The sequence below is a fragment of the Diadema setosum genome, chromosome 2 (assembly GCF_964275005.1).
Source record: "Diadema setosum chromosome 2, eeDiaSeto1, whole genome shotgun sequence".
NCBI lineage: Eukaryota > Metazoa > Echinodermata > Echinoidea > Diadematoida > Diadematidae > Diadema > Diadema setosum.
Window position 1 is genome coordinate 47,224,382 of NC_092686.1, and position 14,333 is coordinate 47,238,714.

Sequence of the window (14,333 nt, forward strand, 5' to 3'; positions counted from 1 at the left end):
GAAGTACATACGTCACTCACGTAGGGAGTAATCTCTGTAGAAATCTTAAGCCTTTATATGTTCGGTTATGAAATTATTTACTGGCAAATTTTATTTTCATATCTCTATTTCTTCCCACCCAGCTTGCCACTGCGATTCTGGGCCACCATTCTATCGCACCCTTCGTTTATTTTCAACATGCGCCAGTCACAGACTGCTGACGCCTGCGTCATTGTACTCAATCAGATGCTGGACAATGCCTGCAAGAGTGTGGTCCCAAAGTTGAAAGCGGTAAGTTCTAACTGGTCAGATATTCACAGCCCCCCCCCCCCCCTCCAATCCACTTTCTTGGCTTAGCCTACACTCAACATTTCCTGAGCTATTCTATGCTTATCTTGCTTTCTATTGTGTGTTGTAGCTTTCTTCATTATTTGCATAATGTAATCAGTATCTGGTAGATCATGGTACAGTATTCATCGCATAATCGGGACAGGTTGGGAGTAGCAAACACGGCCCCTTTAAGCGGGGTGCCCGATTTCGCGATGAGCACTCACCATACACTAACGGCATACGACATGTACATGTAGTGCACACACACACACACACACACACACATGCATACTGACGTATTGTACATGTACATGAATACACAACCACGCTACCCCTCGGCGCGACCCTCTAGCTCTCCCTGCATTCTCGCAATGATGTACTGTACAGTAATCGCAACCGGGTTCTTCTTCTGTCAACTCTCTGAGTAGGAATTGCAAGCGAGCACATAGCTTTGCTTATGTAGGGTTAGAAGAATGTTCGCGAAAGCATGTGTTTCGCAATGGCATGGATACTTATACATGGCGCTTTCGTGGCTATGCATGTACGTGTACTGGATGGATGGAGGTCAAAACACACCAGTCTGAAGCTTGCTTTGTAAGTTCGATGTAAACGACAACTGATAGGGAATCTTTGAAATATTGTTGTGGTATTTTGGTAGATTTTTTGTGTAAAATATCAACAAAATCAAAGATCGCTTGAAGAAAAATTGTCCCGTTTATCAGAGGTCCCCGCCCGATTGTCCAGTGAAAATAACATGCATTGGAAATGTTTCTGGGAAGCGTATGTCATTTAAGCGACGTTCCCGATTATCAGATGCCCGATTATGCGATGAATACTGTACTGGCATGTGACATTGTCAGTAGTTTTGTAGAAAACTGTCACATTTCCCAGAAGGCACCATGGGGATGAACTTTATTTGTCTCCATTGTAATGGGGGTTTGGACTGTAGCCACACTAGGTAGGCAGGAGTTCATTAGTGCAGGTGTTCATTAGCCATGCCCTTTTTTCAGCACAATGTTCCTATTACATAAACATCTGAAGATAGCTGACATGAAGAGTTCAATCACTTAAAAGTTGCTGCAGTGCAGGTGTTTAGAACATCACTCTCTTCCCGTTGAAAGACAATACCCATGCATTCTGAAAGATATTTAACAGGGATGTTTTCCAAAGACCAAAGGATACACTATAAAACAAGCTTCAGGAATTGTCCAAATAGCAGCTACCAGTTTGAGTCTCACACCATCAGTTTACAAAAGGCATTGTCCCCCAAAATGTATATGCTTGTTGTGTGATACTTAAGCATCCTGCTGTTAGTAGATGATGTGTCGCAGAGGTAACATAAAGTCAGGGAATGATTCTGTTTACTGTAAAAGTTGAAATTTTCGCCGGGTTGAAATTTTTGCACGTTTCGCACAACCAGAAACTAGCCCAAAAATAAAAGCACACAAATTTTTTTGCTTCCTGTATGTTCCAGTAGTTTATGTTTCGATTCTGCGGAATTTAAAAAACGTGAAATTCTTCTTACCCAGCCGAGCACAAAAAAATAAGTCACGGGGAAATATCCACTTTTACAGTACAATATTTTCCCAGTTATTCCCAGGAATGTTGAGACTCTCATCTAACTTTTCAAAGGTATGGTACTCAGCAGGTCAAGCACAAATCCCCTGTTTATGTCTGCGTTATATCCTTGAAATACCGCCTTAAATCTTTTTCTCCATTATAGCAAAATCAAGATGGGGAGAATGTAGAGATTTATGATTACTATCAAGTAGTGGTGAAGGTATAGTATGGAATACTCTTTTGAATATTTCAAGAAAAGCACAGTGTGAAACAATCACTTTTTTGTTTATGGCAGCCACATAAATTTATTTTGCTGTCAGTATGGAATTACAATGCACAGAAGTATTGTTTAGAGTTGCGGAAAATATTAAAGCTGTGATCTTACATGATAAACTGGTTACCAGTAACTACCTCTTCACGATGTTTCTTGCTGTTTTGTCCTGTCTGTATCTTTGTTTCTCTGATTATTTGTGTGTCTGTGTCTGTGTATGTCTGTCTGTTTGTGTTTATATATGTGTGTCCTTCTGTGTGCTTTCATTACTTTAGCTTTTTTCTTTTGTACTTTCAGTTAATTGAGGGACCCACATCTCTACGAGATTGTCTTTAATGTGGGCCTCTCCTTTTCAATCACACATTGATTTTGAACAAGTACAGTGGACTCCCATTATAATGAAGTCCTCGGGACTGGCTGTTTTCTTTCGTTGGATAGAAATTTTATTATAACCGAACAAATTAACAATAAAGAAGCACAGAGTGGATGACCTTGTGGCCCGAATTTTTACTTCGTTGTAACCAGAATTTCGTTATACCTGTGTTCGTTATAATGGGAGTACACCGTACAGTGCACTCCTGTTGTAACAAACATGGTTATAACAAAATTCTTTTTACAACAAGGTAAGAATTTATTACCCAAAATTATTGTATTGTGTATATCTTTACATCCTTTACTGTTCGGCTGTGACAAAATTTTGATGTAAAGAAAGAAAACTGATGGTCCTGAGGACTTTGTTATAACAGGAGTCCCCTGTAGTTTCATATAGGTTATGCACTACTAAGTAGCTGATTTTCTGTTCCACATTCAAATGTATATTTGTACATTTTGTATTACATGGATTTGTTGTAATTATTTTTTCTGAAGTAGGAATGAATTGAATTTGGATTAAATACATTCATGCTCGACATCTTAAAGTTGGGTCTTTGTTACAGTATATAACAGGCTTTCATTCGCTTTTGATGGCAAACCAAGTGATCCTAATTCTGAAGCGTATTGTCCAGAAAGATTCAGGTATATAGAACAATAAAATAGCTTGGCAATCTTCCATCATATGTAGGCAGAAATCAAGATAGTAACTGTCATTATCTTATTCCTTTTATTCGGGATTATGTCTTTGGAAAGCGTAGAAATATATCACACCATTTGCTTTCCTGTGCAAACTTGAAGAATAAGATATATATGATACAAACAATGTTAATCTGAAATGGTAAGTACTGAAAAAAAAAAACAGATGAAAAGAATGTAGTCGCACATGTGTCTTTCTATTGATAGTCACACATATTTCTTTCTTATGATAGTCACATATTTCTATCTGCTGTAGCCATGCAATATTTCTTTCAAATGGTAGTAACACATATATCTTTGTAATGATAGTCACATAATTCTATTTCTTTCTATTGATAGTCACCCTATTTCTGTCTACTGATAGCCATGCAATATTTCTTTCAAATGGTAGTAATACATATGTCTTTGTAATGAGAGTCACACATATTTCTTTCTGATAGTTCACACGTATTTCTTTCTAATGATAGTCCACGTATATTTAATTTTACATATAGTCACACTATTTCTTTACCTTGTCCCATGTGCTCGTAATGATGTCAGTGACTATGGTGTTCTTGGTTTTCTCATTAAGTCTTTTTAATAGCCTTTCAAAAAAAATCATATACTGGAGTATTACTCCTTCAGGTTTATTTCAGTATATTTCAGTGAATATGAAAAAGAGGATCATTCAGTTTATTTCTTGTAAGATATTTCCTTTTATGTGTACAAATCAGCACTTATCAAGTATTTTTGTATTTACTTTTTTATTTGTTTATATTTACTTTATTTAAGATACAGAGTGTGCACATTTAGAAAATTATATTTCACTTGATCTGTACACAAACACCTATACTGTATAAAATTCACTGTTGCATCTATTGCAAAAGCAATCTTATTCTTATGTGAAATAATTTTTCGTTTGTGTATATGCACTTACTGTACTCACAGTTGAGCACCACAGCATATTTTGACACCAAAAAGATATTTTAGATTCCTATTACATCACAACAGGCATTGTCTGATTTTAGAAACCACTTTTCACTTCTGCTAAAATTATGAAATTGATAAAAATGATACAAATGTTAAATTGATTTCTCTTCATGACTATATTACATGTGTAATGTTTGACAAATTTGTAAATGCAATGATATTTTCTCTTACATCTTTTTCACATGACTTTATCTACTGTATATGCTACTGCATGTAGTTGTTTTTAGGGAAATGGTCTACAGTAAACCGTATTTTGCTTGATCATGGTTGGTACACCAATTGTGAAGCAACGTGAGACTTATTACAAATTAGAATATCATGCGTGTATGCGTTCACATATGCTTGTATGTTATGGGCAAGTTCCTCCTGTTTATTTCCATTATTTATTTATTTTTCTCTCGTTTGAGAGTACAGGTAAGTCTGACATTTTTACGCATTCTTTTTGTAATTCTTTATTGATGTAACCCTTGTGCAATTCACATTCTGCAATACAAATGTGTGATGCAGACCAGTATTCAGTTGACCTGGTTTCTAGCTTCACAAAGGCATTGAATAAAGAAACAGAGGTAGATATTACTCTAGTATGTGAGAGTCAGTGATATCAACCTTTTCCAGTTTGTCTCAAAGAATAAGAAATGCAAAACCTGCACACCTGTTTATCGAATCTCCTGTTTTTATGCCTCCGCCACGAAGTGGTGCCGGAGGCATTATGTTTTCGGGTTGTCCGTCCGTCCGTCCTTCCGTCCGTCCGTCCGTCCGTCCGTCCGTCCTTCCGTCCGTCCGTCCGTAATGAATTTTGTGGACAAGGTAACTATCAAAACCTGTTGAGGTATCCTAATGAAACTTGGCATGTATGTGTATTAGGGGGTGAAGTTGTGCCTATCAACGTTTGGGTGCACATGCTCAAGGTCAAAGGTCAAAAGGTCAAGGTCAAATATATAAAATTTCACTATTTCCACCATATCTAGTGAATGCCTGAAGATATTTTCTTGAAACTTAGTGTATACATGTATTACCCAATTAAGATTCTCTGGTGAAAGTTTGGGTCATGAGGTCAAAGGTCAAAGGTCAAAAGGTCAGGGTCAAATACATAAAATTTCACTATTTCCACCATATCTATTGAATACCTGAAGAGATTTTCTTGAAACTTAGTGTATACATGTATTACCCAATTAAGATTCTCTGGTGAAAGTTTGGGTCATGAGGTCAAAGGTCAAAAGGTCAGGGTCAAATACATAAAATTTCACTGTTTCCACCATATCTATTGAATGCCTGAAGAGATTTTCTTGAAACTTAGTGTATACATGTATTACCCAATTAAGATTCTCTGGTGAAAGCTTGAGTCATGAGGTCAAAGGTCAAAGGTCAAAAGGTCAAGTAAAAATATCAAAACTTTTTTTTCTCCGTACCTTGGAAAATTGTTCAAGGTATCTTCATGGAACATAGTATATACATGTACTGACTGGAAGTGATTATCTAGAGAATGTAGGGTTCATGGGGTCAAAGGTCAGGGGTCAAAGGTCAAGTGCAACCCTTCAAAATTTTACTATTACCCTCATATTTATGCAATGCCAGCAGGGTTATTTTTTTACACTTGGTGTATGCGTGTGTAACCTAATAGAAATTCTCTGGAAAGTTTTTTTTTTTTCTCTTTTTGCCTCAAAGGTCAAAGGGTCAAAGATCAAGTGAAAGTGCTGCACTAACTTTTTCCTCCATATCTCGGAAGTGGCTCAAGTTACCTTGAAACTTAGTACATATTATGCATGTTCTACCTGAAAGTAATTATCTTATGATAAATTTGGAAAATTGTTCAAGGTATCTTCATGGAACATAGTATATACATGTACTGACTGGAAGTGATTATCTAGAGAATGTAGGGTTCATGGGGTCAAAGGTCAGGGGTCAAAGGTCAAGTGCAACCCTTCAAAATTTTACTATTACCCTCATATTTATGCAATGCCAGCAGGGTTATTTTTTTACACTTGGTGTATGCGTGTGTAACCTAATAGAAATTCTCTGGAAAGTTTTTTTTTTTTCTCTTTTTGCCTCAAAGGTCAAAGGGTCAAAGATCAAGTGAAAGTGCTGCACTAACTTTTTCCTCCATATCTCGGAAGTGGCTCAAGTTACCTTGAAACTTAGTACATATTATGCATGTTCTACCTGAAAGTAATTATCTTATGAATTTTAGGGTCAAGGGCCAGATGAAAATGGTAACAATTTACTATTCAATTCAGAAATTGCACTTTTTCTCCACACCTGTACCTTGAAAATTACTCAATGCCTAAATGTATGAATGGGTCAAAGTCAAGTTAAAGTGCTTAAATCCCTAGATACATGCTCTCCTATTCATCCAATTAAACCTACGTCAAGGAAGGTGAACATTCAACACATTTGTGACAAACTTGTCATTCCAATATTTTACCAATTTTGTGAAAATGTAATCACACAGTGTCCACATGTACTATCTAGACCTATTGGGAAAATCATGCATTATGGCGGAGGCATACCAGTCGCCAAAGCGACATTTCTAGTTATTTCTATAATTCTTCTTCTTCTTCTGTCTGCTCATCTATCTATCCATTCATTCATCCATCCTTCCATCTATCTCTCAACTCATCCATCCATCCATTCATCTCTACTCATATACCTATCCATTCATCCATACATACATACGTAATCTCTTTACTCATCTACCTATCCAATCCATTCATCCATCTATCCTCCATCCATCCATCCATCTATCCTCCATTTGTCCATCCATCCATCCATCTATCAATCTATCTATCCATCCATCCATCCATTCATCTATCCATCTATCTATCCATCCATCCATCTATCCTCCATCCATCCATCCATCCATCTATCAATCTATCTATCCATCCGTCCATCTATCCATCTATCCATCCATCCATCCATCTATTCATCTATCCATCTATCTATCCATCCATCCATCTATCCATCTATCCATCCATCCATCCATCCATCCATCTATCAATCTATCTATCCATCCGTCCATCTATCAATCTATCCATCCATCCATCCATCCATCCATCCATTCATCCATCCATCCTCCATCCATCCATCCATCCATCCATCTATCAATCTATCTATCAATCCGTCCATCTATCCATCTATCCATCTATTTATCCATCTATCCATCCATCCATCCATCAAACCATCTATTCCATCCATCCATCCATGTATCCATCTATCTATCCATCTATCCGTCCCTCCATCCCACCATCCATCCATCCATCGAACCATCCATCTATCCATCCATCCTATTCCTTTATGTTCATCACCTGTCATGTGATGCTACAGAACTCCTCCCCCAGCCGGCTGCTGTTTAACAAGGAGCTGCCACATTACATCGAGTTAATCAAGACCTACTACCACAACATTGCCCAGACACCAGCCCTGCAAGAGAATGAGCTGAAAACGGAGTGTGCGCGCATTGATGCTGTAAGTCATGACCCATTACCTCCTCCCCAAGTAGAATCACTTGCGGATGGTTGGATGAAATTAATTCAGATGAATGTGTGGTGAAGAGATATTTAGCAGTACTTGTTAAAAGGTTAATTTCTGTGCAATGAATTGTTTCTGTAATTATCAAAACTCAACATAGCCTGATGGCTGGGGGTCTGTGTGGCATGAAGTAGATTACCTTTTCCTTGGTGTGGATCACTGGAGTTTGCTTTTGAGTAGATCGCTATAGCATTGAGAAAATTTTTCAATATGAACACATATCTTTTCCTTTTAAATACTTCCATTTCAGAATGAATGAACAAATTCTACTTTTTCATTGTTTTTTTTTTTTTTGGGGGGGGGGGGTTTGTAATCATACGGCATGAATGTGAAGTTTTGCACTGACTAGATGGTTAGAAAAACAATTTTCTTACACACCTTTCTCGTGCAACCAACTGTTACACAGAGGCGATTACATGGCTATTATGGTGCTAGATGTGCCATATGTGTGTGCTCAGATAATAGATTTACTTTAATGCCATGCACTCAGTATGAAGTGAGTTGAAACAAACTGCAAAGTTCTTTTTTCTCAACAGTAAACTTCTCAGAGGTTAGAATTTCTGTCTCTTACTTCAGTGGGAGACAGAAATCCACTTTGGACAAGTTGCTGTCATGTCACCTTAAAGGTACTAGCCCACATTTGCAAACCCATGAAAATCAAAACTGCATAAAACAGGTCCAATATGACTTCAAGTACAAGTTATAACAGTAACATACCTCACCTGTCGCTCTTTGTCTATACCATTCGATAAAAGAGGGAAAATCATCGTTTTAAAATCAATTTTCAAACCGGGTCAACCCGACCCAAAATCGAATTATGAGCGCGGGCTATAGCTATGTACATTGTACATGTAACACGTACGTGGACCGGAGCTAGCGAGCGTTATACGAATGCATACGGGTTACGGTGCATTTTCATTTATTTTTATGAAAGTAATGGACTAAGTGGAACGAAATTTTGCACAGGTGTTACTGCAATCATACCCAAACTCCATGCTAACTATGAGACCAATTGCTGCAGGTTTACAAATGTGGGCTAATACCTTTAAAACTGAGAATGTCTGACAATATTTGACCTAAACTTCAAAATCTGTCCAACTTCTTTTGTGTGTCTGTGATGCAGGGTCACATATTTTCATGCTGCAAAGATATCATGTGGCAGTTATGATGGTAGCATAATATATAATTCACTGATATCTGGTTGTGTTCCATTGCCTTGATGTGTGATACTGTAAAAGCGGAAATTTTTGCAGTGTGAAATTTTTTGTGCATGTGGTTTGATATTAAACTAGTGCAAAAAAAACCAAAACAAATTATTTGTATTTTTTTATTTAAAGAAAGAGCAAAGATATGTGAAATACCTTTGCTTGTAACATGTGATAACACATTGATTCTATGGAATTAAAAACACATGAAATTTATTAAAGCTGGGTTAGTGTTAATAATTACTCATGCAATAATGTCCACTTTTACAGTAATTGTAAGTACATGTAATGTGAGAAATGCTTGGGGCCAGGAGACATGAGATAGAATCAACCCTGAAGTATACATTGAGGTTTCATTCAGAGATGGTACTGATGGTACCCTGTACTGATTTATTTCCTGCCCAGTACAAGTACTATAATGATTTCTCATCAATTTCCTCATTCCACAGGAGTTTGAGGGTCTCTTCAGCCGACTTGGCACACTCAAACAGCTTTATGAGTTAGTGCGCCCTTATGAGTCCACGGTAAGTCACCCATCTCAGATGCAACATGGCTTTGAAACCATCATAAGACTCAAAGTTTGCCTCTGTTCTGTCTTTGCTTCAAGTTAAATCTATGAAGGAATCAGAAGACTGTCTTTAACCTGTTGAGAACGGACTCATTTTGCTATAATATGCATTTCCCGTAGACTCCTGCCCGAGTATTCTCGGGACTCATCTTCAGTGGGTTAATGTTAACATACAATCCACTGTGACCAAAACATCAAACACATGTGCGTGGAGCCACAAAAGTCTGATGGTACATCAAAATCCCTCAATCAACATACCTTCGTGCACTCAAATCCTTGGTCTGTATATTCTTACTACCCAGACTAATAGTGCTGAACATTTCCCATGATGCATCACATATTTTGGTGAGTCCATGGCTCACTGCAGGGCACCACAGAATGTGTTGATCTCACCAAATATTAATATGCAAACATCACAAACTTGTCAGCACTGAGCTGTGATAGTAACATGTGATGATGATATCCCACCTGATTCCCAACCTGCAGCTCATCAAGGCACTGGAAGAAGATGAGTTATGTCAGGCCGCCAACTTTGCCTCCAGTCTCCAGAGAGTCGGGAACACACTGGACAAGGCTACGGACTAGACCAGGAACTACTCACATCCCTGGACCTCATCATGGTCTTGCTTCACTGAGACTAGTCCCAGACAAGCCAAGGGCTACTCAGAGTTTAATCTGAGGTCAAGATGTTTTTTTACTTGGCCCAGAACTCACTTTTCAAACTTTTTGAAGTTTAAATGCATTGAAATGTTCATGTTTTAATGCACTTCAGATTTTTTCTGAAGTTTCAGATTTTTCTGACTTTCTTGAGTAATTTCTGTCACACCCCTTGACATCATGCTTTTCTCAGAAACAGTGCTCATGAAATCAGAATCTCTCTCTTAAGACACAGTATAAACAATATATATTTTGATATGAACAGGGACCAAGATTTACTAGAAGGAAATAGAAAATGATTGTGATTCATTATTGTGTATCAGATGTTCATGTAAGCTTTCATGTTTCAGATTAAATCATACCAACTGCATGTTATCTGAAGATCTCCGACGAAGAATGCAAAATATTGTACAAATGGGCGTTTGTGTATTCAGAGGTAGATGAGTGGATGACACGCATAATAAAGCATTGGACTGTGTAAATAAGTAAAAGAGATTTTCGCTGGTAGCACCCACTATCCACTTCGTACTACTGACCAACACTTTTACATGGAAGTTGGCAATGCCAAATATTCCAGTTATACTGAATACTCTAAAGCTTGTCAAATCCACCAGTGTGCCCTCAAACTAGGTGTATAAAGTAATTCCTTCAATGGTAAGACAGAATCCTGTACTTAAAAAAAAAAATGAATTTGTGAGACTTTAAAGGGATACCAGTATTTCTCTCAAGGTTCTAATACTTTGCCCAATGACATGTTGTCTATGTACAATATGATTGTGGGTTTTTTTTCTCTGAGTTATGCATGCAATAACCAGTAGTTCTTCCATTATAATCTATGTTTTTAATGGTTGCTCCCAAAGACTGTAATCAGAATTGTCTTTATGCATGTTTTATACTTCAGTCAAATTTATGCATTTTTTACCAAGAATAATTTTTCCCTGTGGAAATGGATCAACCATGTATCGCTGGAAATTTCGAATGCAACGTATTTGAATATGCACTGTTCTTCATCAGAAGCTGTATGCTTTGATGTGATTTTTCTCCTGTGGCTCATTTGTATTTATATAGAGGTTTTGTTGTTGTTGTTTTGTTGTTTTTTGTTACCCAGACCTTTACAAGCTACTTGTTTTTGTACATGCTTATCAATACCCAGTGTCCCTCACACATTAGATTCCTTGTTATATTCCATTATACGTAGACTAAACATACTATTTCCATTCCACTTTGTTAATACTGTTTGTGAGGGAGGGGAAATACATGAAACTAATCAATGATATGTGATCTGTTGATGTAGAATAGACTTTAATCCTGTATTTGTGGGAATGTGTAAATTAATGCTCAAAAACTTTGTGAAGTGATATATTTTATATGAAACAGAAAATAGGGATATTTTCCAGATGTTCAAATTGTCCTTATGCCAGGGTGATAGTACTGTCATAGGCTACTCAACTGTAAATCATAAAAGGTCATTACAATTTTATCATGATTGTACCTATTAACAAAAAATATATGCTAATTGTACTTGAGTTATGTATGTAAACTTCCAGTACTTAAATGTTATTGTATGTTACAGATTAATTGTGTGGTTTCATTTTTTTTTTTTTTTTTTTTTTGGTAGTACATTGGACCATTTTGCTGGATGTCATTTTGAGTCATAAAATGAACTATGCATAATGGAAGATTGTTGAACGTATGTACTGTATGCATTCTTTTGTTTCATATTAGCTGAAAAGGTAACTCAGTACCACAAATGGTAAAGCCATCTCATCACCACAAATGTTATAAAGATGCCTGCCTTATATTCTTAAATATCTGTTGCATTGTTATGGTACATGTCTTACATGATTGGTTTTACTGGTTTTGTATTTCATAACATGTATACATAAGTAAAAAGTACATATATGCTGGTGAGAAATTTACACTTTAAATACAGAGGAACATGTGCACATTTCCATCCTTGTAAAATTTGCTTGATAAACACACTGAAATATTTGTAATAAATATGAATAGAATGCAAAGATATGTAGTGATGAAGGTACTGATTTTACTAATACTTTTGTAATCAGCTCAAACCATCCAAGCAGAAGTCATGTCAAGATTCCACTCCATTGACTCCATTTCTCTTTATGGTCGCATTGAATAATCTGCTGAAATATTCTTGGCACAGTTATATCTAAATTATTTCAGTTAAATAGAATTAGAATTTGATAGCTAAGATAGCCTGCCAAGCCTTTGACATACATTGTACCTATGAAGAAGCTCTGAAGCTTGATTTTGGCAGTGCAGTAATGTAGCTAAACAAGAAAATGTGAAATAGCACACCTCAAATTATTTTACCTTTTCACCAGACATTTTAGAGATTGACAACACATGGACCTTGATTTCTTCCTACTTCGTCTTTTAAATTGTGAATTTGTCCTTAGAAGGCAGAATGAATAAATCAGTGCTGAAAGTGGAGATAACACCAGTATGGATCAATATAGTATTAGTTGCAGTACTTGGGGTAGTAGTGATGATAATAACAATAATAACTGACAGTGTAACATTCATGCAGAATATGTTTTGAATCCAAGGTAGTGTCACTTGATGGTCAGTTACAAACTAAATAAAGAAGGCATTATGTGATATATTAAATGTTAATATCAATCCAGTTTCCATCTCAGTGCAGAAATTATGCAGTTTACCAACAGTGCATACACAATGTATAGTAGGAATGTTACAGTAGACTAGGCCTTTAATTAAGGGGTAAAATCACGAGTCAAAGATTGGGACCCACGTTGAAGCTTTTTCCTCCAATTAGACTTAAGTTTACCGCCCTGCTAAGCTACTTCCAAGGAATCTTAACAATCTTCACCTCAAATATTATCAGTGAGATAGGTCTGATAACTGCAGCTATCCCAGTGTTCTCTCAATTATTCAATACTTATTAGTCATCCAGGAAAACAGGTCATTATTTTTGCTATATGCACCATGAGAGTGGCTGAATCATAAAGAACTGCAAATCATGGAAATTGTTCAAGATGTGTGTTATTTTGTATAAATTCTGAAAGTACTGAGTACATGTTTATATGTCTATTTTATCTCAAACTGTCTTGGACTATTGACGGTGTGATTTATGGTATTGGCATTTTCTTCCAGCATGCAAAGAACACTTTCCATATCTGTTTGTGTGAATATTGAGTGTGATATAGACGTGTATAATAAGAGATCATAATCATGACCTGTAATGATTACATTTTGTACATTCTTTTTTTGTCGGTTATAGTGGTGGTTGAGACGGGATTTATTACTGTCTATATCATCTGTTCATGATAAATCGTTCATATAGCCGACATGATAGTTGCAATTGATTTGCAATGATTTGTCTCACAGGTGACATTCAGATTTTGTTGTTATTTTGGTTTGAAAGCACTAGGTTTTAGGAAAGTTTGTCGATTGGACCTTGCCGTGTTTTAGTAACTGTTTGAATCATAAATAGCCGTCTCACCAATACAAAGAGAAAAGGCCTCCGACGGGACTTTAATCATCAACGATATTGCAAATTTCTTAACTCCTGACTTGTGGTGAGTTCTACAAATTTCTTGGTAGAAAAATTCATCCTTGTTACCAAGCCAAACATAAGGTATTTGTGATGATGAGTGATTTCTTAGCAAAAAAAAAAAAAAAAAAAAAAAAAAAAAAAATCTGTATTTTTAAATCATCGTGATCTTGTGTGCAAATTACAAAAACGTTTGTGTAAATTGGTTTTCCTCTCTATCATATATTATAACCTGAATCTGCAGAAACAACTTGCCTGAGGTCTTAACTTCAGTTTTTACGGAAGTTATTGTTAGATTATCTCCCTAACAGTCTTTCGTCTACAAAATTATGTGTACTTATTGGTCCATGATACAGTACGTGGCAGTGCTAGCTGATTGATTTGTTATTAGCAGTGATTGTATTGGAGAAATACATGTTTATTGTTTGCTATTTTTATTATTTCTCTGGATAAGATTTCACGTATGCAGCTGCTTGCCGACATTGTGATGAAGATAGTTCTTCCAGTTTATATACAATTCCGAGATAACCTTTCACCTTTCGAGGTATTATAATATGTAATTCCATACGTCATGGAATCTATAGGGAAATGCATGCATTGTGATCAAGGGGAGATAGTGCACAAGCACACGAGGGTAAATAGAAACTTGGTCAAGCTTTGTAC

At 36.5% G+C, this 14,333-nt stretch overlaps 1 protein-coding gene across 1 annotated transcript in view; it reads left to right on the plus strand.

Annotated features, from left to right (window-relative positions):
• Window positions 1–8,326, plus strand: part of LOC140245824 (plexin-A4-like) — a 35,028-nt gene extending 26,702 nt beyond the window's left edge. The window contains exons 16-18 of the mRNA XM_072325327.1: window positions 123–270; window positions 7,499–7,639; window positions 8,279–8,326. Coding sequence (XP_072181428.1) covers window positions 123–270; window positions 7,499–7,639; window positions 8,279–8,326 — 337 coding nt within the window. The remainder of the gene's footprint in view (window positions 1–122; window positions 271–7,498; window positions 7,640–8,278) is intronic.
• The last annotated feature ends 6,007 nt before the right edge of the window (window positions 8,327–14,333 follow it).